The sequence below is a fragment of the Heliconius melpomene genome, chromosome 16, assembly GCF_056956725.1.
Source record: "Heliconius melpomene rosina isolate 202511_hmr_F chromosome 16, ASM5695672v1, whole genome shotgun sequence".
NCBI lineage: Eukaryota > Metazoa > Arthropoda > Insecta > Lepidoptera > Nymphalidae > Heliconius > Heliconius melpomene.
Genome location: NC_140404.1, coordinates 8,078,194 through 8,106,028, shown reverse-complemented (window position 1 = coordinate 8,106,028; position 27,835 = coordinate 8,078,194). Strand labels below are relative to the sequence as shown.

Sequence of the window (27,835 nt, the reverse complement as noted above, 5' to 3'; positions counted from 1 at the left end):
AATAGCGGAACTGAACGCCGCGCTTCAACACGTTACCAGAACGAGGAAGCGAACTCGCAACCGCCGCGTTGAGAGTAGCACAATTGTGCCACGACGACCTCAGGCTATATTTTGACTGATTATAAAATAAACAGTAGTTCTAAATAAAAAATCTTTTAAGGCTAATCTTCATTTATAAAGATAAGAGTAAAAAGTAAATCTAAAAATTTATATTTTTTATACACTAACTACGAGTACTATTACTAAATTCTTTTTCTCAACTATATTTTTAAACTTTAATATTGACGAGACTTTAGAATTCTTACCACGACGCAAAACTGATAAAGGCTGCCAACGGATCGTGTTCCTGTATTATATACTACTTGAAGTTGTGCTTAGAGCTTTATTTGATAAAAAGACCGTTAAAAAGTGCCAAAATTCTAATTATTATTTGCTTAATAGACTTGCCCGTACGTATCCTTATACAGGTATGTATGGGATTTTTCGTCGCATTAAGGATAAAATATACAGTAATTTTTTGGTGTATACTAGGCAGAGGAAGGCGTGGAGGAAGAAGGAACCTGGGAACCTAGTGTTAAGACACTCCGTTCTGGAGAACGGAAGTTGAAAGTGGACTTTCAACCGGAGCAAAGAAATTAAAATGTTATATATTTTATTTCCTCCAGTGCGAATCGAACCAGTAGTACGCTTGTACCCTTGCGCAACTACCCTCATAAATTAAAGAAGAAATAAGAAATAAAATTTTAATGCAAAGTTTCCTTTCAATAGTCACTTATTACATTTCACTAATAGAGTGAGCATTGACCGTCACCGTCGTCTTTATGACACATAAACCTTTCGTCGCCTTCTGCAATGAACTCTCTGTAAACCCACCGACAGACCAGATGATAGAAGCAACTAGTAACATCTGCTTTTGATGGTAATGATCTAATTTGAAGATCAGAAGCCATCGTTGATAAATTAATATGTAGTTTTGTTTTTTTTTAGCTTCACAGAAGGAACTTGGAAACTTTGTGTTAAGACACTCCGTCCAAATAAGACAATTCTGTTCCCCACTTCCTTGTTACCAGAGCAAAGAAATAAAAGTGTTAAATATTTCATTTTCTCGAGTGAGAATCGAACTCAGAACCTGTCACGTTTACAGGCCTATGCCCCTGCGACAGGGCTCATGTAGATAATACTTTAATATTGAAAAAAAATCATATAGCTATATTCGATAATAATCGTAGATAAAAAAATATATTTTCACACAAACAAACGTCAATTAGCGTTCAGCAAATGGAAATCGGCGTAATCTACAAACCAATACGTTCATATGATTTAATGGCAGTTAAACACTAATTGACATTTGCAACATATTGAAACTCTAATATGACATTTACTATATATATTCCTATAATATAGATAACTAGCGGCCCGCTCGCGGTTTCACCCGCGTGAACTACGTTATTATTAATTTCTGTCTCCATGACTACGTCCTAGTGACGTCTATGCAAAATATGAGACTCCTAGCATTTGTTGTAACGAAGTTTCATACAAACTTTCGACCCCAAAAACAACCCCTTAGAAGTCGAATATTGCCAATTCCCGTCTTAGCGAGCACCTACGTCCTATAAGTAACTCCTATGCAAAATTTGAGATTCCTAGCACATGTAGGTTCTGAGATTTCGTGATGAGTGAGTGACCTTTCGATTTTATATATATAGATTCTGACATTTTGCTGCTAATGCACCCTATTTATCGATTATCAGCTTTTTGTATCGACATTTTAAGACAAAGGAAGGCATTTTCGTTGGGCAAACAAAAACGATGGAAGTATCAATTTACCATCGCCGATGTAGGTCCGATAGATATTTGTATCAAAATTGTGTGCAATCGCCCGCAGACTCGTCTAGACGAAGTCGGGGATTAAAGACGAGATGAATACAGTCCAGAGATGCTGTAGGAAACGAAAAATGGAATTTCCTATGAAGGGTTGATCTGTCACGTACTCGTATAGTACAGTGGTGTTGTTTGTTTTTCAGCTTCACGCTGTATCCATCATCTACCAGATGGATTCCAAGCTCTAAAAGGAGAATTGGCAGACCAAAACGGAGATGGCGGGACGAGCTGGACCATTATAGGCCTGACTGGTGCTCAATAGCATTAAATAGACCGGAATGGAAGAAGTGGAGAGAGGCCTTTGCCCAACAATGGGATGATGTAGGCTAGGGAAAAAAAAAAAAAAAAAACGCTGTATCCCGTAGGTAGCATGGTAGGCAGGGAGCTTAGTGTTAAGACACTCCGCTCCCTACTTTCCGCCGAATTTTGATTGGCATTAATCAACGCCGCGATACCTCTACACCAGAGCGAATAAAATAAAAAAAATCTCGAATGGGAATCAAACCTACAGCCTTTCGAGCTTACAGCCATGTCTGGCTTCTAATATTGTTATTATAAGAGCCCTTATAGATCTTACAAATGAAATGTAAATTTCATTTGCTAATATCATAAAAACCTATACAGGGGTCGTCAAGCTTGACACATTAGACATCAATCATTGTATAATTTAAAAAAACATTCAAAATTCATAAAACCCCGACAACAAAATAGCGTTATTGTTGATACGACAGCCATTAATATTATTAATATGGCTTCGCGACGCGAGAACCATAAACTTGAACAAACGAGAGGCGGGATAATTTTTACCGCCCGAACTTCCATAAAAACGCAAACCCTGAATTAGTTCGATTCTTTGTCACCCCTTTGAACAACCCTAAAATTTCTACTACCACCGTCTTTCTCTAACAATAACTACCACATTCCCATCGGTTAAACTGCATTAAGGAAAAACAACGTAAAACCGCCCGAGATGAAACGAGATAGAATAAAATATATGCACTAATAGAGACGACAGAGAGGGCGATATGTAGTATGAGAGTGTATGTCGCGGTGAGAGCGAAAGAGAGGAGGGGAACCCTAGTGTGTGAGCGAGAGAGCTGCAAAAATTAACTATCAGAGGGGAGAGGAACAGAGCTTCTTCAGGCGGGGTGGTTAGTCCGCTTTCGACCGCGCTCGCGGTAGCGTCGGCTCTCGTCAGTGTTTTAACGCGACCGATTCAAGTTGTGGAAATTATTTTTCTTGTGCGTTCTCATTATTAATATCAATTATTTCGTTCTGTTCTGTTCTTACTGAAGCGTCATTCCGTTGGATACGTACGGCATCTCGTTTTCTAAAGACTAATTTACATAAAACTTTGACGTTACAATTATTATGTTCAACGTGGTATTAAAGTTACAGGACTAACAAAGTTCGTTATTTGACTGAAAACTTTATTATGAAAATATATTTGTTTGGATTTATGTGTCGGTTATGATACGAGAAGAATTTGAATAAACATTGAAATTGTTAGCAAAGGAATACCAAAGAAAATGTGTGCCAAAATGTTATTATATAATTTTTCGTTGTTTTCCGCGATCATAACCTGGATTGGAGTGGTAGCTGAGGAGGAAGTGTCATCTCCCTTACGTGTAGCTCAGTGTAGAGCCACATGCTTGCAAAAGGTAAGGCACCAACCACCACCTTACTACATCTAAAAACTAAGCTAATACAAATATATCAGAAAATAAATAGATATATTACCAAGTAATCAATTGAAAGATAAATAGATATAGAAACCTATAAAAATAATTTTAGAATAAATTTTCAATATGCTATAAATGTAATTTTGAACCAATGCAATCTGAAAAAATATAAAAAAGTAATGAAAATACAAATGCAATTTCACATGCAGATGCAATTTTGGTGCTGTAGATTGTTCATTTGGCCTCCAATCAATCACCGGTGTACTCCAATCCCCCGACGGCCGACTAAATAAATTTCACTAGATAGAGTAAGCCCCCATAAACGAAGAGTTTTAGTACTATGTTTTCGTCAATAATTTTTTTTTGTGAAACTATTCTCCTTTATGAAATATTTTATCCACTTGTTCTATATGGCTTTGTAAATATTGCATGTGAGAAGTGAAATCTAAAATTTCAAACCAAAAATCCAATGTGTATACTCGTATTTTTTTATTTAAATGGAAAACTGTATGGAAATGATGCATATTTCGCAGTTATTATTTAAAAAACAGTTGTGATCTAAATTTACCTTATAGTTAGATTTTGTATTTTTTTTGTATCCCAGTATAATCGGTAAATTTCAATAACTTCCAAAATATACTCATTTCTTTTATATTTTTTTTATTTATAGGTACCTATAACATATTTATGAATATTTTTTTATATTTTTTAAATGTTAACCACAATTACGAAAAAAAGATTCTCCAAGAAGCATGGGTTCAAATCCAGATACGTTTCAATTTTTATACGTTTCTAAACAAGGTTACATGCATAATTTTGAATTTATTTTTGTATAAAATACTTAGTATAAAGTGGTTGTTTATGGTAAGAAAATTCTACGAACAGCCAAAGCTGGACGCGAATCTTCAACAAGGAAGCCATAAGAGTACAAAATTCAAATCTCTTAATGAGCCTCATATAAAAGTGTAAAGCTTCTAAATTACAAAACCCACTATCGGCGTTCAGAAGTAAACTCAATTATAAGTAAGAAATGTTTATCGCTGCTCTGTAAACGATAAGCCATACAATTTATATCTAACAATATTTACAGATATATTTTATCTAAACGGGTTATGCTATTTATTTGAATCGTTCCGAACAGGTTGTCCGGTTATCTGTATTGGAACTGTGCCTCCATAAATGTTATTTGTATCGGCTATCCCTCCTATCCTCTATGACTAGCTGCCGCCCGTGTCCTCGCCCACGTTGTCCTTTAATAGGGCTTCTTTATTATGTACGAGATAAAGCATGTTGGGTAATCTCGAAACTACAAATTTATTCTATGTTACTAATATTCTAATGTGTTTTAATATATAGTTTAAGTTAACTAGAGATAGGTTAGGTAAAATAAAAAGGAAAAAGATTTAGTTGTTGATTGGTGATCCTAGATTTATAATAAATGTAATTAATACTAATTTTATATTATTTCTATATACATTTATATTTATTATACATATATATATTTACTTAGCTCTACGTCTAGGTCATTTAGACCGTCGATTACGTTTATAACACTAACTGTACTCTAAAAGTAACAGCCTACGCCGAAGTCTTTAACATTTTTTTTTTATTTTTTTTTAATATGTAAACTTATTTTGAGAACAAGAAAAAATAATAATTTTTATAAACGATGATGATTTTAAGTTATTCTATGCAGATAAATTGGACTATTGTAACAAGTTGTGTTATCTTTAATAGGAAATGGTAAAAACCACGTTATCAAATTCCATTAATTTTATACGAACAAACTTATATCTTCCAGCCTGGAGATTAATGTATTATTCTACCGACTTAATAAGGTTCTTGATTGAGTTTTAATTAACTTTTTAAATTTTACGATGATACTTAAGTTGAAGAATTTAACTTTTTATGTCACTACAGTCGTAACTTTTACTAAGGCAGCATTCGTTTAAAAAACACATTTTAATATAAAAGTCTATATCAAAATGCAAATGTATTACTCTAACATTATACGGGTTGATGTGAACATAGTAAGTATATTTTTGTATGTAAGTATGTGTATATATATATTTTTATTAATATTAATCATAGTTCATATAAAGTTTATGAATAATTTAATATAATTAATTTATTTTTTTTAGTCTACTAGGTAATTATAATACTAAAAAATATATAATAATAATTTATAAAATTATTAAATAATCATATTTATAATTTCTAGATATAACCATCTGTTTATAACTTAAAATATTCGCTTCGTACAATTTTTTGCATAACGTCTCGTTGTTAGTTGACCGTTTTTGTTCCTTCTACCTGCCTCAAACACAATGAGCTCGGCATTTTTTTTTTTATTACTCAGGGACGTTCGTGATTCCTACAAAGGCGATAGGATCCTACCTCCTATTCACATGATTAGAGCAGTCAGGAAGTACCCAAATTATGTTGACAAAAACTAGGATGCTGTGATACCATCAGAATTTGTTAATGTTACCAACCGGTATTGAAATATTTATTTATTTAAATTTCCATTTCTTCGCTCTGGTTTCTAGATAAAGCGCGGCGTTGAATTCCGCCACTCAACATGCAATGCTTTCAGAATTCAAGGGTCTTAACACTAGGTTGCCTCTGCCTACCCGACTTTGTGCGGGATACAGCGAGAACCTGATTTAACCTTTTAATTTATGAACCGGTAATGTGTTTTTAAATGACACCAAAACATATTTTTACTGAACTAATTAGAAACTGGAAATTTCAAATGTTTTAATTTATCAACGATAGCGATCTAATAGTTGCGATAGGAACTGGATTAATTTTAAACTATTTTAAATATCAAATAACATATTTAATATAGAAAAAAATGCGATTACACTCCATTCATCAGTTCAAAGAACTAGTTACTAACCTGATATGGAATATCTTAATTACTTAAAGTAAATAGTAGATAACATTAACGTTTGAGATAATTTTTAATTACTTCCTTCTTTTATTTGGTTCCTTGTAATGAGATATTAGATAAGAAGTTGTACTAATATAAATACAAAAGATATAAATCCTTTGGACCACTGTATGTACAAATGCTAATATATCTATTAGTCGGGAACAGAGTGTCTAAGCACTAGGTTTCCTCTGCATACCTTGCCGTATACGGGATACAGAGTGCAGCTGATTTTGATTTATTCTGTCTACTCCTAAAATTTATAATATTCTATTTTTCTTATACTTAATAGTAGATGTACATATACATACGTAGTTCCGGAAGTGAAGAATGGAATGCCTCGACACTAGTGTCTTGAAGGTAAGAAAAAAAATGTTTTTAATTATAGCTTTTTGCCTAAACTATCCAGAATTTCTAAAGTAGTTGAAATACTAGTTCAAACAATATAACAAAAACGACCAAAAGTAAAAAAAGTGGGGCCCACATTGTGTTATTGTCGTACTGTCGCCAGAAACTATTTTTTCTGCACAATGCATTGTAGCTCCGTCCTTTTTAAATATATCGATTTGTATTTTTCCATTTCGTCTTTTTACTTTTAGGGTCCTGTAACAGTTGTTTCTTTATATGTCTAGGTACACATGTTAAGTAATAAAATTATTTTCAGCCTAGTGTCAAGACATTCCGCTCTCCACTTTCTGCCGAATTCTAGAGTTTTGCACCGACACTAGAGCAAAAAAATTTAAATATTAAATATTTAACTACCTCGAGTGAATATTGAACCCATAATCTGCCCTTTTACAGTCAAACCCTTGTACCTCCATTATAATATTTCTATATTAACTCGAATTAGTTAAACTTTAACAATAATTTGATATAATAAAATCATTAAGTGACTTCTAAGAAACTTTCTTTTTTCTGTAAACAAGTCACGATTGGCTTTATTTTTATCTAAATTTTTTTTAAGCGTAGCTTTGGACGAGTACGCTGACTTGGTTTAGGACCATGTGATGAATTTAAAGAAGCCCTTTAAAGCTCCAACTTTAAGATAATATGCCTCTCAATTTTTATGGTTACTAAGTGACTTGTCATGTAAAACATATTGTCTGCTTAAACATTTAAAATTTTAAAGCAGTCAGTCGAAGGTGGACGGAATTTAAATTACTTTGCTTCGAAATCTTCTATTCTTTGGCCTCTCTGTTATTCTTTTGTGGTAGCCAAATGAGTAAAATCATAATAAATTATCTGAAGAATAGTACATTTTTGGTTTAAGTTTAAAATTTTTTCACTACTTACATGGGGTCGTCGTAGCGAAGTGGTGTGGCGTCTGAGTATAAACGCAGTGGTAGTGGGTTCGATCCCCACTTAGGGAAAACATTAATCGTGTACGCAAATTTCGTTTCCTCTACTTATGCGGGACAAAACGTGCAGATGCTTATTTTTATATAAATCCTTCCAACCTAACTCTCTACTCTCATTGACTACAAAATAATAAAAAATGGTATAAAATTACTTACCAGGGTCGTATTTGAAAATAATAAAAATAATAAAGAACTGAAAACGTAACACGAATTAGAAATCAAAAAGCGTTCAAATACTTAAGTCCCTTTCCTATTCCAACTTGAGCATTATTATTTTATCGTTACGCAGGTTTAGTAAGAATTTTTTAAAATAAAAAAAACCCTTCTGAGGTTTTCAATGCACGTCCTCGCTTAAAAAAAATAAACGATAGTCCGAAATGACCCGCGTTTTTGTTCCCGATTTGTTTTCGTTTTTGTTACGTTCGGGTTCATTTGGAAGTAGCCATGTCTTTTGCTTACTGAATTAACTTAAATTGACTTTGTTTTTTTTTCTTCTGTTCGAGATATTACCGTTTCTTTTTGTGGTCGTAGATTTGCGGTCGGCGTTGGTGATAAGAAATAAATAACAATATCGAAATTATTGTCTTTTAAAAAAGTTAAAATTAAATTGCTTGGTTGTATTTTGTATATTATTGAAAAAAAAATAGTTTAAATTTCTTCATTTTGCATAAACCAACCACTGATAATGTAACTTTCATTCAATCTTCTAAATTACGAAAACAGATTTTAATGTAGTTTTCACTAATGATGCTTAAAATTTATCTATTACCCACGAAATGTAACGTGGTAAACGAAGTGACTTAACACTAGGTTCCCTCTGCCTACTCTGATGTCGTAATACAATGTAAAGCTGATGTTTTACCCATGAAAATAGAAAATAATGAAATGGATGTATGATGATAATACATTATTAGTTTTGAATTAATAAAGCACAAGATTTCTTCATATAAATGTAAAAATTATCTACCCGTTCCGTGCAGCCCGATCCTCATATCATTAAACGCAGCCTGATTCACGAAAAAGGCAAGCGTAAGGCATATCTCGCATCACCTCTGAAGGGTGGCTTATCCACCAAGGTAGTCGTAATAGAGCCGTAGACGAGAGCTCACGATTAATGATTCACGACCCTCGGAGCTTAGTGTCATCAATATTATTCTGTTTGTATCCCGCGGCCCACCCTCGCCCGCGCCCCGTCCATACATAAATAAACGCGACACGTCGTCTTCTCTGATTACATCGCACCGAAGTAGTGAGAAATAGTGTAGTCGGATGCTGAACTCCTCTTTTGTTCAATATATTCTCCAGAGACGCCGAATGAATAGTTAACTGTGTGTTCGTCGTGCATGTTTACGGTTTCGGATTTCTCCTAAAGATTCTTGATAACGATGGTGGTAGTGGTAGGTGATGGGATTTATTTGTTTAGTGGTAATAAGCTGATGTTACAATCGGGTTTGGTGTGAAGTTGTAACGAGTTAGCTATCGATTGTGAAAGCGACGGATCTTGTTTACTTTTTCGTTTGTCTATCTTTGATTTAGCCAATATGTCAATATTTTCGTCTAGAAATATATGTCTTAATATAAATTACATTTTTTAATCAGATCTTTATAATATTATTTTCGTAAAGTTCAAAATAAATGAAGCTGATATAATCTAGAATATTTATGGTTGTTAATAATTAACATAAAAGAAATGTAAACGAGGTGATATTTCAATCCAAATGTAACGTGAACGTTACTTATTTGATGAAGTTAGCATTTCGGAGATTGACAATAAAAAAACACGTCGTTACTGGAAATTACATGACATACAGTTAGTTCAAAACTTAAAATAGTATTTCTTGTCACGCAATCCAGCAATAAAACGAATTTCGAATGAAATTAAAATTTCTATTCAGTAAAGAAATTTGAAAGAGTTAACACAATTTTGTCTTTTGGAATTATCAACACAACTATATTTTTATATAAAATATGAGAAAAATAATACACATTTTCTGTTTAGTTATAATTTTTTGTCTTTATCTTACATCTACGACTAACGAACGCTTAGAAAGCTGATATTAATCATAGTTTTCCTCGTAATCTCTTGCTACTTCCTTTCTTATAATAAATATTGCTACATATTTATTACAACCACTCTTTGAAAATCTCTTTTTTTCAAGCAATTTTTGAAAATATTAAATATTAAATACACAAAGAATGCGTAAAATGCTAACCCATAACATTGTCGTTTTACGGAGATATTTTATAACACCTGCATTCCAAAGAGTCGCAAATGGTGCAACCTTAATAATTTAATTTTTATTAACTAACCTTGGAACAAAAAAAGCAATGAGATGTGTTTTTCATATTAAAGTTTAACAAATAATTTTATATTAGTATATAATTTTAGCTAGTCCAATCATGGGGCAGGGGCACAAACGTGTGCCTGTAAATGTAACAAGTTGAGGGTTCGAATTCCACACGGGGTAATAAAATATTTAATATTTTCATTTCTTCGCTCTGGTGTCATTCAACGTCCAATACCTCCAGAAATCAGTGGAAATTGGGAATTGGAGTGCCTTAACACTAGATTCCCTCTGCCTATATGCCGGAACCTGAAAAAAAGTATTTTTCTTATAAACATAAGCATTCATATTTCAATTCAAAATACTTATCCTGATAAATGATACCTGGCTACCGGTACATAGCTTCGCTTTTAATCCTCGACCATTGTGTACCACAGACTTGACAGCACGGTCCCCAGCACCTACGGGTCGTGTTGGTAAATAACAAATTAATGACTCTCTCTCTCTCTTTATCTTATACGACGATCAATCAAGACGACGGTATCTAATGGTGTGTCATTTTAACTTATCTTTATATGGAAGTTTTAATACTAATAAAATCTAAGAATCGTCTAATCAAGTTTTCGACCTCATATTGTTTCTATTCGCTATCAATCTATCAATAAATAAATCACCGTTTAATTTCTTTTAAATAGGGTGCAATTGTAATTTTTTATTTTCTTAACTTTAGTTGAAAATATTCGTTGTTTTCATGAAATACTATTTTTATAGTTATAATAAAAAAAATAGATTTGAAAAGTGAAATATAATATACAGCCTAATAATTAAGGAATACGTGGGAGACTTTATTACAATATTTCATAGAAAAGTATGTGAAATAAAAAAAATCTCATTTCATTTTGACGTTTGAGCTATAACAAAATGAACTTGAAACTTGTGTAACAGTCGCGGCGGCACTTGAAGTTGATTATACAATATTTAATACTGTAGTAAAGTATTTAATATCATTGGGAGTTGATTGGGATTCGATTAAAAGCAGCTGCCTCTCATAGTCATACTGTACCCTGCACGATCGAATGAAGATAGTTTCAATACTCGTAAATTTCGTTTTGAGACTCGAACGTTCGATCTACTAATTGTTGGATGGCCAACTTTAATACTAAAATTTCGTAACAAATAACTATCAGTTTAATAACAGTTAAATTTAACTGATATTAGCTTAATGATATCTAAAAGGTTGTTTTAACAAACTCTTGAAAGAATATGAGTCCACATAATCTAAATTTTCATATTAAATAAAAAGAACCACATATAAAAAATTTACATATATTTAATTTAATTACAATTAGTCCATTTATTCTCTGTACACGTTGGTAATAGATACCGTGTTTAAAACAAAGAGTAGGACGTCCGTATAGGCGGGGCTAACTATGCGTAAACGCAGCTATAAAGGGGCTGGCAAATGAAAAAGGTGGGGAATATTTACTCCATTACCATTTTTTATTCACAAGCCATAAAAACAATACCCACATCGAAAGTTTTAAAGAACAAAGCAAATAAGGTGTTAAAATTTATAGTCTATATCGTTTCGTCTTAGTAAAGTCGATGGTTTATCTCAGCTTTGATCTTTCATCTACAAGAAATCTTAAAGGTTATAAATATTTGGTATATTTGAATGAAATTGATGGCGGTCCCGCCAGCTATCGGGGGCTCAAATCTAATGTGGCTCGATAAAAATTCCTAGAGGTGTCGATACAACTTAGAAGTATGTCACAAGCTTAAATGATCGAATATTTCATTTTAAAATAACTTATTTTGATGCATTATAAGGCCAAAGTGTCAATTTGAATTATTTACAAATTTAAATGCGATGTGCTGTCAAAGATGACTGGAGTTTGAAATTTAAATATCTACTTATAATACCACATTGAGAAGTTAGTTTTTGTGTAATACTTTCCTAGAAATTCTAATAATAGTTTGAGTAGGTATATATCACTACTGTAGAGCCACTTAAAGTGTGAACGATCATGGGGGCTCGCGTGGGCTTCGACCCATTTGGTACTCCCAACAAAAAACACGAGGCACCCCGTTGTTTTACAGAAAAAATAATGAAATATGCCTCTATATAAGTTTTTTTATGTTAAACGCCGAGATTTTAAGTGTTGTATTTAAAATGAAGACGGCAGTAAAAAACAAAATTTAAGCCCACAGTTGTTTTAAATTGAAAGGTTTTGGTTTCTGTGAAATAAAATTTTGATGATCGTGCTGCATAAGTAATTATGTTGTAATATATTGTTTGTTATACGGTTCTTAATATTATAAAGTACTAATGTTTAAAATACTTTTTAAGCATTTTTTATGGGATCACTAAGTTTGTAAAATTTAAAATATTAATCAAAATTATAATTTATATTAATTTGCAATCTTTTTACCAGATGCAAACTGATAATGCAATGTCTAAAACTAGCACAAACTAAAGACATAGTGAAAATTTCAATCATAGTATTTATTTCGTAGTTCTAATATTTGTGCAGTAGAAAAAGAATTTTTATACAGCGCAAATATTAGACTTTAAATAAGAAATGGCAAAAAAATCTATGAATATTTAAATTTTGTCTGGTACATTAAATTGTATTTCATTCTGAATCCATTCTTGCAAGCTTGCAACAACAGAATTTAACACTGTTATTTACATTTATTTTTACTCTATTTACGTTTAAGTTTTAATAAAATACTTTAACTAATGGAACGAAGAGGGCATTAGTCAATTGTTTTATAACTTATAATTTTTCGTTTCACCTGTTTTTATTGATTATAAACAATTTTTCACTTTATTAGCGATCAAAATTATTAATGGCGACAAGCTTTTATGACTTTTATTTTAATTTAAATAAATCTATTTATTACATTTTACAAACTTAGGCAACTCAGTTGTTGGAATTTCTATTGTTCAACGAAAGTTTAAGTTTGAGATTTCGAGTCATCTGAGTAAACATTGTAGACTGGGTACACAATCTATGTCAATACTGAGACAAAAATACCAAACGCGTTGAACCAAAACCACCTACTGTGTGGGGTTTTGGTATTGGCTAGTTTTATATTTACTTTTGCTATACTTATTTCATTTTGAATATTAAGTTTAGAAAATTTAAACTTATGTGGTGCGTTAGGTCATTTAAATGTAATAGTGTAGTTTTTTTTTAATCTATTTTCTTAATAGGAAATAAAAACAATGAAGGAAGGAAATAAAGGAAGCTTAGATTATTTGACAATTATAACAGTCGATCTCGTTACAGTATTACTATCACCATTTTTTTACAAAAATCTTTAAAAAAGAAAAAAAAAAATACACTATACACACAAGAAAGGTTTTAAAAAAAAATAATATTATTTTGTATATAATCTATTTCAATTTAATCTTAAGCCTTTAACCCAACACATAATTTCAAGACGATTCAACGTTTAACTAATATTGTAGCTTTGTCCGCTTACTCTAAATGTATCCTAAGGGCGATATATTCGACTCGTAAACTTGGCTGTCACGGCCAATAACGTGTCAATGCTGCGTACGTTTCACCGTGCCACTCTAAATACTAATTTTAGTATTGCCACTAATTCACTACATTCCCCCTTGAAAAATATTTTCTTACTTGCTTTAAAATAAATAAGGTGTAGAAAGTTAAAATTAATTGTATAGTTATTTATTTTTAAATAGACGAAATTCAGTTCAGGTAGAGAGACCTAACTTCGAACAAAATGTAATTTAATCATGCATTTATTAAACCTTTTATCTTCTTAACTGATAAAAAAATCTCAAATTACCTTCTTTAGTAAGGTTCAATAAATCTTTACTACAAATCCTTGAACAAAATCATCCTAATCTCAATCCTCGATATTGGCAAGGGTCATCTTGTTGTGAGCATCTCGTTTGTTTCAAAATAACGAGCCAATAAAATGGAAACCCACGCGAATGAAAGATGATAAAATTTTAAATTGTTTTTTTGACGCCCGGTCTCTTATAAGTAGTTTCAAAATATTTATGTGCCAATACGACGTTGTGAAGCGTCAAACGCCATCGACCTTCTTCGATCTTGTTAATATTATACTAAGCTTCAATTTCTTATGAAAATATGAAAGGGAAACGAGAACTCGATGCGAGTGGCGTTTAACTCAAAGATTTAATTACCTATATCAATATAATAAACTCCATTGCTATTTCAACGATGAATCCATACTAAAAGATACTAAAATATGGATTTATCATCCGTAGCCAGATATTTTAACGAAGCTACGGGATGTATAAAAAGCGTACGTATTTTTTGTCCATCGAATGCACAGTTTTAGTCAGAATCGTAAATTTTATTGAAATGTCGCAACAGCGATCGCCGCACGAGATTTCTTGTCTCTCGGGACGAATTTATGCGTAATTCGTAAACAAATTGACGTCTTTGGGTATGTCTCTTTGAGGGGGACTCCCGCTTCATGATTTAACACGTCTTTTGAGTTTCTTCTTAAATATTTACGAGGCATCTCGTTCTCAACATGTCTGTTGTGAGACGAATTTGTCACATTTTATATTGTACTGTTTTAGTTAAAAATGTAATTTACGTTTTTTGTTTCGTTTATTTTTCGTCGCTTTGTTTTAGTTTGAAGATTATTTGACTAGATTTTGAAATAGGATTCATTAAGATATTTTAGGCGTGTATATATTTACAGGCCAGTCGTAGCGCAGGGGTGATAAGACTAAGTGTGTGACTGTATTGACGTGAGTGATTATGGGTTCGATCCACACTTGAGGAAATAAAATATTTATTTAAATTTATATTCTCATTCTTTCGCTCTCGTATCGAGGCAAAGCGCGGCATTCAGTTCCACCATTCAACACACAATGTCTCCAGAATTCGGCAGAAAGTGGGAAACGGAGTATCTGATCACTGAGCTCCCGCTGCCTACCCTGCAGTGTGCAGGATACACCGTGAAGCTGATTTTACTATTTCCTGACAATCAATCAATCAATCAAATCAGCCTTTTCGGGTCCACTGCTGGACATAGGCCTCTCCCAGGGTGCGCCAAAGCTCCCGATCCTCCGCCTTCCGCATCCAGTCGAAGCCAGCAACTTTCTTCAGGTCGTCGGTCCATCGAGCTGGAGGGCGCCCTACGCTACGCTTGCCGATCCGCGGTCTCCACTCAAGGACTCGTCTGCTCCAACGGCCATCGGTCCTTCGACAGATGTGTCCAGCCCATTGCCATTTCAACGTACTAATTCTGCGAGCGATGTCGGTAACTCCGGTTCTTTTCCGGATAACCTCATTTCTGATTTTATCTTTCAAAGAGACTCCGAGCATAGCTCGCTCCATAGCACGTTGAGCGACTTGGAACTTATGGACTAGACCGACTGTTAGTGTCCACGTTTCGGCACCGTATGTCATGACTTTTTCCTGACAATAAAACTTAATAATTTTAATTACTTACCGAATCGAAAGCGAATAACTAAAAAGTAGATTCAATCATTCGTATAAATGAGTCACCACAGAGAGTTTCACGTATTGTTTGTTCCCAGTTTTAAAAACGACACCTGAATGCATTGTCGTATTCATACGGCTTCTTAAGTCGTAGAAATATCGAATAACACAATAGCCACTGATAAGTTTCATTTGAATTTATCCCTTTGTGATTAATAATTTATATGTAGACATATAAGTTTCTTCATTAATTTATTAGAATTACAATTAATATGTTCTCATGTTTCACATTGTTTTGATTTCATTGAAATATGTATAACTTTTTTTTACTTCACGCTGTATCCCGCACACAGCAGGATAGGCAAAGGGAACTTAGTGTTAAGACATTTTATTTCCCACTATCCGCCGAATTCTAGAGCCAATGCGTGTGGAGTGGCGGAATTCAACACCACTCTATGCCTGGACACAAGAGCGAAGAAATGAAAATATAAATGTAGCTATGTAAATAAATATTTCATGAACTATAACTATGTTTTTATATAAATAAGTTAGGTAGGTATAAATATTCAAATATCTAACTAACGGACAATGTTTCTAAGTGGTCGCTATTTCACAAGTAATAAGTGGAACTTAATAACACTATGCTTGTTTATTATCTACAAGCGAGACATAACAACACCAAACACCAAAAAAAAAACTAAAGAAAAAATAAAACTCTATAGAAAAACTAAAACACGCTTAGAACGTCACCATATGGAAATAAAAGAATGTAATGTAGAATTCGGTTAATAAAATATTCAATTTATGATAAATTCAATTACAAAAAACAAATTAAGTGTAGTAAAAGAGGCCAGAGTCAGTCGCCCGTGGCGCGTACCACAGGTTTACAACAAATTTCCCGCTGTTAGCTATTGCCGTATAAACGGGTATTAGCCTCACTTTATACGGACGCGCTAGGCGTTGATACTTTTTTGTAGCTTCACGCTGTTTCCCGCAATCAGCGGGAAGAGGGAACCTAGTGTTAAGGCACTCCGTTCCCCATTTCCGCCGTATTTTGGAGGTTGAGTAGTTGATTGGCGAAACTCAAAGCTGCGTTTTGCCTCGACACCAGAGCGAAGAAACGAAAATATTTAATTTCCTCGAGTGGGAATCGAACCTACAACCTGTGACGTTTACAGTCACATTTTATGCCCGTACGCTACGCGTGGCCTCAGTCGTCCATACTTATTTATGTATAATTGACTCCTAAATATTGTTCTTTCGGCCGTTTATCGCGTTAATCGGAAATTTATTCTTGAGAAAGTGTACAGAAATGGCGTAAGCGGGTACGGAAAGAAAGCGGTCTGACTATAAATATTTCGAACACTTCAGAAGTGGGTTCTGGTTTATAGCAGTGTTTTTGTTGTTACACTAAGTGTGCTATTAAATAGCAATATAGGTTTTGTCTGTGGATTATTATACATACGATACAAAAGAAAAAGAACTAAAAGACAGCCTTTTAAGTTGTCTTAAAAGGATGTCTCTTAGTTTTCTGTACTTATTAAAGACTAGCGGACACGCGCAGCTTCGCTTGCGTATTTAAGGGTGAATTCTAATAGCCCATGAAACATGTGTTCAATGAAATATTTTTAAGAGTCTAAATATGAAATTTTATTAAAATCGGTGGCGGTTTAAGAATTTTCCCATACAAACTTTCAACCCCTTATTTGCACTCTTAGGGGGTGAATTCTAGAAAACCATGAAACATGTGCTTAATTATATACATTTAAGAGTCTGAATTTCAAATTTTATAAAAATTGGTGATGATTTAAAAAAAAACCCTATACAAACTTTCAACCCTTTATTTGCACCCTTAGGGAGAGAATTCTAGAAAACGATGAAACACGTATTCAATTAAATACTTTTAAAAATCTAAATTTCAAATTTTATAAAAATCGGTGCCGATTTAAATTTTTTTCCATACAAACTTTGAACCCCTATTTCACCCCTTTAGGGTTAAAATTTTTTAAAATCCCTTCTTAGTGGATGTCCAGATTACGAAAGTAAACTTTTGTCCAAATTTCACGTTTCTACGCACAGCGGTTACGGCTGTGCGTGCGTCTTACCTCAGTCAGTGAGGACAAGTCCTTTTATATATATAGATCATTGTTGTCTCCGACTATAAACGCAATATATTGTACGTTCGATTTCCGCTTGAAAAATTGAATTATTCCATATTTTCATTTTGTCGTTCTTGTAACGAGAGCTAGATGTTGAGTTCTGCCGCTCAATATGCAATGCTTCCAGAATTTGGAAATTGAGGAATGGTCTTAATGCTAGTTTCCCAGGTATCCTCTGCCTGCCCTGCTATGTGCAGGAACATGAAGCTAAACTAAAGAAGTACCCTGATTTGTAACAAAAAACCATAATGACTTTTGAATTATTTAAAAATGAATACAACGAATACAATTAATATGTGAAACATAACCCAAAATAAAAGTTTCTTAATCAAATAAATCGTTAACTTTAGATCCCCACAATCAGTACCACCATATCTAGAGCTCGTCAAAGAACAATGTTTAAGACGTTTCCGTTCCTTGTTAATTAAGGACTCGTGGCCAATGTTTATGGTAGGCAATAGTCACAACAATAATACCTCTCGAACAGTACGTTTCCTTTCGGAGGAGATAAGTTATCTGGTATCTCTTGTAACTGGTATCGCAATCTGATTGTCGACTGCTCTTAATATATTTTGGTTGGGACAAAAAGCATCATTTTATATGTGGGTACTTTTGAAATAGTTAATTATTCTTAGTTGCCATACATATCAGAATAAAAAAATCTCATAAAAAGATCTAAATACTGTTCAATATTTGACTAATTTAGTTTTCAAGTGGATAATTAGGTAACGCAAAGACTCAAAAAGGAGAAGAATTATGACACTAAGGCATGCAAAGCAGAGAATTATTAAATCGCTCTCAAATCTGAAATCGATCTTGAAATCGATGGTATCTTAAAATTCATGTCACATTTGAAAGTGGTGAATGAATACGGGCCTGAAATTGGAATGACCTAAAAATATATTTTAATCAATCTTTCGAACTAACGCACACGTTTTCTTGTCACACAAATAAACACCAAATTATATAATTTTATTTTAAAATATAATATAAATATCTTTTACCGACGTATCGCGACATTTTTACAATTTTTTACTTTTGTTTGTACTAACCGAAAAACGCGAAGGCGAAATAAATTGCTTCAGAAATCAATGATTCCCTTTAGGTAGGTAGTTGCGCTTAACATGTGGGTTCCTTCTCTTACATTGTTTTGCATTCCGCCAGCTGTGTTTGTTCACTGTCTGTTGCTTAAATTAAAAAAAAAAAGTTTCTCCTTTTATCCAAGCTGTCCCCTCGCCCACGACTTTATGTGACGTTTAGTTCGGAGTAAATTATTCTTTTTCGCTTTTACTAAAGTTTCGCTTTAATTAAACAGACAAATGAATATCTACTATTAAGGTATTACAGTTTTTTATTAAGTGTAAAAGCTAAAGTAGTCTTTTGCTATTTTATAGGGCATACCTATAAAATAGCATAGCAATATTTATTTAAATATGCATACGTTGAAATGCTTTAAGTTTGTTTTTAAATAAAATCTAGACAGCTTATATTTACAGAAATATTCGTGAAAACTAAATGATAACTTTTACTCAGTAATTACAATAAAAAATGATAATGTTTTAATTTAGTCATATAACAATATTCTTCTTCAGCTTCATGTTATATTACTTTTAAAGCAGGGCAGACAGAATTTATTCTCCTTAGGGGTCGATTGAACCCAAAATCATTTATTACTATAAAGATAATACTTAAATATAAATATCTTTATATTTAAATAGGTATGCTAATATAAAATAACTTAAATGCTCTTGCGATAATTTCGTCCATTATATTAAACAAAAATAGAAATAATATAAAATTTAATACGTAGGCGATAAACAAAACAAAAAAATCTATATTTATATCTAGCTCTATGTCTAGATTTATTTTAGCTTTAATTTGACTAGCTTACAATGATATACTGTATTAATCTTTCTGTTCTACACCGCGTTGGGCAAATAGCGGCTTTATTAAAAAGGTTAGAGTTTTATCCGAATTGATGGCATCCATTACGTTTTATGTGGACTGCCGGATGATCAAAGTACCAGCTGACCAGTTTAGACCAAGCTCACCAATTTGTCTCGTAATATCGAACAAATATATTAAAAGGTAAAGATAAAGTATGGTGGTATGATAAAGGGATATATATAGTTTATTTATAGGGGGTTCGTTAAAATTAGAATGGTGTATATGTTTCTGGCAATGGTTATTCCATTGTATACAATATCATATAATATATTTGGGATTTTAAAGAGTAACCTTAAGATATTTTAGAGATTGTTGGCAAGTCTCAAAATTTCTAGACAAAAATTGCAAAAACATATTTTAAAATATTTTGAAATTTAAGGCATAAAAACGTGATCTTGTTTTTCATTTTCAAAGCTATAAAAACTTGCACAGCCAATCCTAAAAAAAACATCAAAATTGAATTAAACACGAATTAAATACAGTTATATACACACACACAAAATTAATATTAATAACGTTAATTTTACATAACATATTACACAATACGTACTAATTAAACCAGCAAAAACATTCCCTGACCTAACATAACGGTAGACCAGGTTCGAAGACCTCATCTCTGAACACCAATAGTTATTTCACATTATATATAAGACTAGTGGACCCGGACGCGGCTACGCCTGCTTCAACTATACGAATATTTATTAAATATATTCATGAAATTATTTTCAATTTTCAATAGAATTAGTAAGACAATATAAGCTTAAATAATCAAAAAGAATAATAAGTAGATACACATTATTAGAAAAAATTATCCGAGTTATTGAAATAAACCAACAAAAGGATTAAAAGTAACTAAAGGATAGGTATTCTTAATATTAGAAAAAGTACCTAAAGTTTTCCGTGCGTGCGTACATAGATATCGACTCTACGAAATAACTAAACATTTCTCTCTATTAAGTAGGATAATTTTAGCGGGCAATATCAAATAAAATAAGAAGAGAACCAAACTGTAGTTTAAATTAATTATAAACAGCAAATAATTACATAAACATTTACAATAGTTCGAAAATGTATGAAAATTTATAAAACCGTCAACGTCATCTGCCCGTTTGCGTCGGTCATACTATGCCGCCCGAAGGTTAGGTCATTTTGAATCAGTGACATCTCCTTAATTATTTATTAGAATGCTATACAGTAAACTATAATTTCAATCTAGATAAAATGCCAAAAGTGACTATAATATTTATTTTCATAAGGATGAATGTCAAAATGTCGCGGTAACGGTTGCGTAGCGACGCGACGGTTGTTATTAACATGGCAGAATAAATTGCATGTCAAATTAGAAAGTACTTTAAAATATATTAGTTTATATGTGTAATGTAATGTTATATAGCCTATAGCACTTCTGAAGAACGCAGCTTTCATACAAAACAAAAACAATGAAAATCAGACCAGTAGATCCAGAGATCTTAGCGTTCAAACAAACAAACAAACAAACAAACAAACAAACTCTTCCGCTTTATTATATTAGTACTAGTGGACCCGGACGCGGCTACGCCTGCTTCAACTATAAGAATATTTATTAAATATATTCATGAAATTATTTTCAATTCTCAATAGAATTAGTAAGAAAATATAAGGTCAAATAATCAAAAAGAATAATAAGTAGATACACATTATTAGAAAAAAATATCTGAGTTATTGAAATGAACTAACAAAAGGATTAAAAGTAACTAAAGGATAGGTATTCTTAATATTAGAAAAAGTACCTAAAGTTTTCCGTACGTGCGTACATAGATATCGACTCTACGAAACAACTAAACATTTCTCTCTATTAAGTAGGATAATTTTAGCGGGCAATATCAAATAAAATAAGAAGAGAATCAAAGTGTATTTTAAATTAATTATAAACAACAAATAAAGTTCGAAAATGTATGAAAATTTATAAAACCGTCAACGTCATCTGCCCGTTCGTGTCGGTCATACTGTGCCGCCCGCTAGGTGGCTAGGTCATTTGGAATCAGTGACATCTTCTTAATTATTTATTAGTATGTTATATAGTAAACTATAATTTCAATCTAGATAAAATGCTAAAAGTGACTATTATATTTATTTTCTTAAGGATGAATATCAAAACGTCGCGGTAGCGGTCGCGTAGCAACGACGGTTGTTATTAACATGGCAGAATAAATTGCATGTCAAATTAGAATGTACTTTAAAATATATTAGTATATATGTGTAATGTAATGTTATATAGCCTATAGCACTTCTGAAGAATGCAGCTTTCATACAAAACAAAAACAATGAAAATCGGACCAGTAGATCCAGAGATCTTAGCGTTCAAACAAACAAACAAACAAACAAACAAACAAACTCTTCCGCTTTATTATATTAGTATAGATATAGATATATAATATAATTATGGAGCTATGCCTGGTAACCGCTTCCTAAGTACTGACGCTGTTTGCATGTTAATTATTATTTGTCAATAGAATGTAGAATGCCAGTATGTCATGCCTCGAATACCTTTGAGATATCGATTTACCTAGCTTGGAGGGCTAGGGTTAGGTTCTTGTCTAGATTGTTTGTATAGGTCGTGTATGGAATGGCTTTAATTATAGTATTTGGTAGATTATGCTATTAATTATTATTAAATGTTAGTTTTTTGGTGTTTAAATGATTAATATAAGTGATTTTGTTAGAACTATGTTATAAATATGTATATTTTAGAAATATGTACGGAAAATAGTATTTATAGTTTATGTTAGAGTTAGTTAATTTAATTAGCTGTATTATAATGATATATACCTAGATAATTTTCATACATACATTTTTAATACAATTGGGACCGTTGTAGCGCAGTGGTCCAAGCGTGTGACTGTAAGCGCAACGATTGTGCGTTCGATATTATTTGTGGGCTTTGATATCAAAGTACACCGCAGCGTTAAGTTACGTCACTCATTTCTCCTGCCTAACCTATTATATCCGAGATACAGCGTAAAAATGAAAAAAAATACGCACGAAAATTTTACTTTTATTAAGTATCAATAAAAATAGTATTTATTACCAAAATGACACTTATTCTTTTTGTTGCAGGTATTAAACGGTTTCCGCAGTTACATCACAATAGTTAAGTTAACCACGGCAACCAGCAACCTCCCTATAGGACACCGCGTACATTTGTCACGACGTAATCGATTGTGGCTTTTGTAATATATTCAAGCTTAGCATTCGCAAATATTTCATCGACATCCGTACCTTCCTTTTGATATAAACGGAAATAGCTGTAATTGAAATTGTGTACGACAATGTGGCACGGACCCACAAATAAAAGCCTATTCTCGTTCAAAGCTACGTTCTAGGATTATTCCAATAAAAACTTATTGTATGTATTGAAAACTGACAATGAATGCCACAGGAAGTGATGCGAGTCCACGTATGGCAAGTGGACTGTTTATAATTTGTATATTGTGTGCTGACTGGGGCGCGGGTTGCTCTACCATTGTGCTGACGGTTGAATACACTTTTTCTAATTGACTTTTACAGTAAATATCAATGTTAATATTAAAAGGCTACAAATTTGTATTATATTTGTTTAGTTCCGCCATTCTACATGTAATGCCTCGAGAATTCAGCGGAGAGTGGGATACGGAGTGTGTTAACACTAGGTTCGATCTGTTTACCTTACTAAATGAGATGATACAAGGCGAAGCTGCATCGTCTACTAGATTGTTTTTATGTATTAAATTGATAATGTGTAGATATTTTTTATCTGAACAAAATATATACATTTTTCAGTCATGGTATGAGCAACTTAACTCGTCAATTGAACATTAGGAGAAGCTTTGAGTAGTGAAACTTTATAAAAATATTTATTTAAAAAAAAAAAAAATGTTTTAATAATTTTTTTTGTATTAAAATTATCACAATATTATATCACTTTAGAAGTATTTTTAAATACCCTCTAAATATTCGAAATTGCAATAAACTAGTATTAATTATTATTTTTAAATTGACCAATGTTTAAAATTAACCTAATGTTGTGAAAAACAAACCAAATTGAAACTACCCTCAAAACGTAATTGTATTCCCCAATTACATATTACAAATACACGTTGCAAAAGTACAATCGGTATCAGAAGTCGCTTCTGCTGTTCGGGGCTTGCTAATGAATTAAAATACGAAATAAAGCGAGGTCAACCAGGTTAGACTAACATAGCCCGGTCGTGTAAGTAACCCGCTATGTATCTTGGGAAAACATTGCACGAGAAACCTGTACCAACTTCCCGCTTATTATAAGACGTCAATATTATATACAAGGTATAACAATATTTAATATTTGTTGTATTACAATTTAATTAGATGTTGTTTTGATTAAAGGTTAAGCTTTTAATCGTTTAATACACAGTTTTAATAATTGACCTGTGCGTGGAAAACGTAGTGCTTTATCACTAGGTTCTTTCTGCCATGTGCGGGTTTCCGCGTGAAAGTCTTAGTGGTTAAGCAAAGACGTATAACAGACGTCTTGTTTGAGACGTCAGACGTTAGTTACAATTATACATATGACATATCTTAAATGTTCAAAAATAATATTAGAGATCTTACCACGAATTGAAGATTGAATTGAGAAAGCACAACAAAAAGATACGATAATTTTTGCTTACGATATATTGTATGTTATTGTAAAGGAAAGTCCGTAAACTGGTAATTTATAGATATACCACAGAAAGACTATTAGTTAAGTTTGTCAAATTCAATTACAAAATTGATAAGGAACCATTGGTGGACGAGTCTGATTCGCAACACCAATTTATTCAATTCAAATCGCTACATAAGCTTATTTTATAAATATTAGCTTCACGCTCTATCCCGCACACAGCAGGGTAGGCAGAGAGAACCTAGTGTTAGTGTTCCCTAGTGTTCCCCACTTTCTGCCGAATTCTGGAGGCTTTACTTTATAAAAATAACTAACAATATCTCCCTGAATAGGCACTATTAAATAAAATTATCTAACACATATTTAATAATTACTAACAAGCCCACTACAGATTCCATTTAAAACATTACGCAGAAGCTTTCAACTCTTAAGTGGTTGTCACAAAAACGAGAAAATTATCCGAGATTAAAAACAATTTAAAGATTAACTTTAATAGCGCTATCAAGAGTTTAAACTAAAGTTGTTTAGCTTTATTTCTATCCAAGTATGCGAAGAGTCTACATCGCAGCCATGACCTCATAGACGCAACCATTTGTCAAGCGGACCCTTGAGCTCGTCTTATCTAAGAAACCAGGATTTGTATCAAATCAACTAATATCTCAAGATACCCCGCCAGTGCTTTAACTTCATATCTTTTTGTATTGTATTGTATCTCGACGTCTTTTGTGGTACAATATTTGATCAAAAATATAAATAAAAAATAAAAAATAAAAATAAAAATAAAATAAAAAAAAATATATAAATTGAAACGTACTTGTAAAACATGCCTAAAAGTTGCTAAACAATGAGAGATTTTACTATTTCATAGCTAGAGACTCAAAGGCGCTTAAATTTATTTTTATATTAAAACTAAAAAGTATCCTATGTCCTTTCTAATATCTCTAAGAATATTTACAAAGTTTCTTCATAATCATTTAAGTATTTTTGGCGTGAAAACCGTAACAAACAAACTTACTGTCACATTAATAATACTAGTATGATGATAATAAGTTAACCTTAAGATTTGGCAGATGTAGACCATTTGTCAAAAGATGCTGCTTTCGGTTCCTTATCTATAAAGCTACTTACTATTACGGCTTCCAAAGCGTAAGTCTTATCGTGGTAGAGGCATAACTAATAGTTTTTAAATAACGAGATAACTATATCTAGTATATAAAAGATTGCTCGAAGCAATAATACCGTTTTTTTCATATATCTTTTAAATATATATTCTAATTATATTTGGGGTATTTGTATCTTTTGTGTGTGCAATAAAGAATATTCTATTCTATATCCTATATCTTATAAAACAAAGTCGCTTTTCGTGTCTGTCTGAACTTTCTAACTCTTCTTCTTCTAAACCACCCAACGGATTTTTATGCGGTTTTCACCATTAGGTCGAGTATTTCTCAGGGAAGGTTTATATATAGTTTATTATTTGTACATTCTTATGTAAATTAACATAAATACGATAAATGTGTCTAAAGTCCTACCCATTGAGACACTTTCGCGCATGCGCTGCTTTAATGGTAAGTACTACATGAAAACAATGTACTGGAGTATTGTTCCTCTTAATAAGATCTACAAAAAAGTCCGCGAGAGCATATTTTTATCTTTTAAGGATAACGTGTAGTGATCATATTTCTGTCTAAAAATAGTAATTTCAATATATTTTTTATTGTGAGGGATATTTTTCCATAATGGTATTAATCCTTATCCTTTAAAATACTTTATTAATTTTCTACGTTAAACGAAGATAAAATTTGCTATTTACACTATTTCGAAATTGCGAATAGTTTTAGAGAAAAACGCATTTAATTGTTGACACATCACGCCGTTGACTCATCAGCTGTGCCGACTTAAGTTTTACTTATCCCTTACTCTCAGCATATAAATAAGTATATTAGTTACGTTGGCCATTTAATGTAGATCAAAACTGTCTTTTACTGTTTTTCATTTTAATAAGTACTTTAGAAGTTGTTACAATATCAAAACATCCTTGCTGCGAAACGCGCCCCGCGACATTTTGCTTATACAAGCGTGTCATGAGCAGTCATCGGTGGTTCCGTGGTAGAATGCTCGCCTGCCACGCGGGCGGCCCGGGTTCGATTCCCGGCCAATGCATTCTATTTAATTTTCTTCACAGGCAGCCAAGTAGTGCTTTCTTTTCATCAGGGACAGAATACCCTCTTCAGCATTAACCACAAGCTCGAAAAAAAAAACCCGCCCGCTATAGAGGCATAGCAACGAAGATTTAGATGTGTTTGCACGTATTGGATAATTGGAATTGAATGTATTATTTCAGCGCGATATATTTGGTTTCATATTTTTTGTAGTAGTTATTAGTAGGAAGGCTTTTGTTTATAATTTCTTCCATTTAAAAATAGTCATTTAACTATCTAAAAATAGTCATTTAAATATATTTTAATAAGTTCTTAAAAAGATTAGTAGCACAGATTTAAAATTACTATACCTACTAAAAAATCGTTGCTGTGTAAAACAATTGGAAAATCCTTATTGGAACTACGAAAATGCGGGTTGCATTAGAGAAAATTAATTTTCACATTATCTTAAGTGCTTTGCAAACATACATTATATGAATAATCCAGTAGTAAAAGCGGGCGAAGCCGCAAGGGGGTCGCTAGTATAAATATAAAATAGTAATAAGGACTTTCTGACTGAAAAGAAAACAGTAATTGCAATCAAGAGCAGCACTACTTAAAAAAATAAAATTGCTTTCTGTCGGCGTTTATTTATTGAGAATTTACTGTTAATTTGTCTACTTAATTTAAGATTAGCCAAAATTAAGTAACTTAACACTTTTTATTTATAATTTTTAAAAGAAAAACCAAACGTTATTGCCACTTTCCTTCATTTACCATATGCAATACAGAATTATAACACAAACAGCTCCCTAAAAGGAGCAACCTATAACATAGAAGGTCCGCTAAGTACCTCAGATAAGTAGGCGAGCGATATTAAGTTAGTATGGAACGTTAGGTTGCCATTGTTTTTGCTGCATTAAGCGGTGTTGTTCTAAGTGGCCGTACTGACTGGGTACGTATGTCTATGTATGTTAATACGAATGAAGTGAAATGCTTATTCTGTTGTTGATTGTTGGAAGATTAAGGTAACTATTAGGGTTTGATATAATTGATTTTTTATAATGTTTTAGGGTTTGTTATAAAGTTTTTGTTTTATAATTTCTAGAATAAAACGAGAACGAAGTGTTCCTTGCTTCTATTGTGAAATGCGGAAAATATATGTAGGTACATACAACGATCCCATTCTAAAATAAACATAATTTTTACAGCATGTACACAAGTTGCACTCCAAATACAATTTACCAAGAAACATATATTTGTAACTTAAATACAAGTATATAATAAAATGAAATCGAATTCAGTATTCGCTTTAGTTACAGGTTCTA

General features: G+C 32.4%; 1 protein-coding gene across 3 annotated transcripts in view; it reads left to right on the top strand.

Moving 5' to 3' along the window:
- The window catches only part of LOC146530908 (uncharacterized), a 210,290-nt gene that overhangs the window by 161,659 nt on the left and 20,796 nt on the right, over window positions 1–27,835 (top strand). Inside the window, exon 1 of one of the 3 annotated variants that reach the window (XM_085199632.1) lies at window positions 3,026–3,542. The exons of the other annotated variants lie outside the window; for them this stretch is intronic. Coding sequence (XP_085055758.1) covers window positions 3,411–3,542 — 132 coding nt within the window. The 5' untranslated portion in view covers window positions 3,026–3,410. Of the gene's footprint in view, window positions 1–3,025; window positions 3,543–27,835 lie in introns of those variants that run through there. 3 annotated transcript variants of the gene reach the window in all.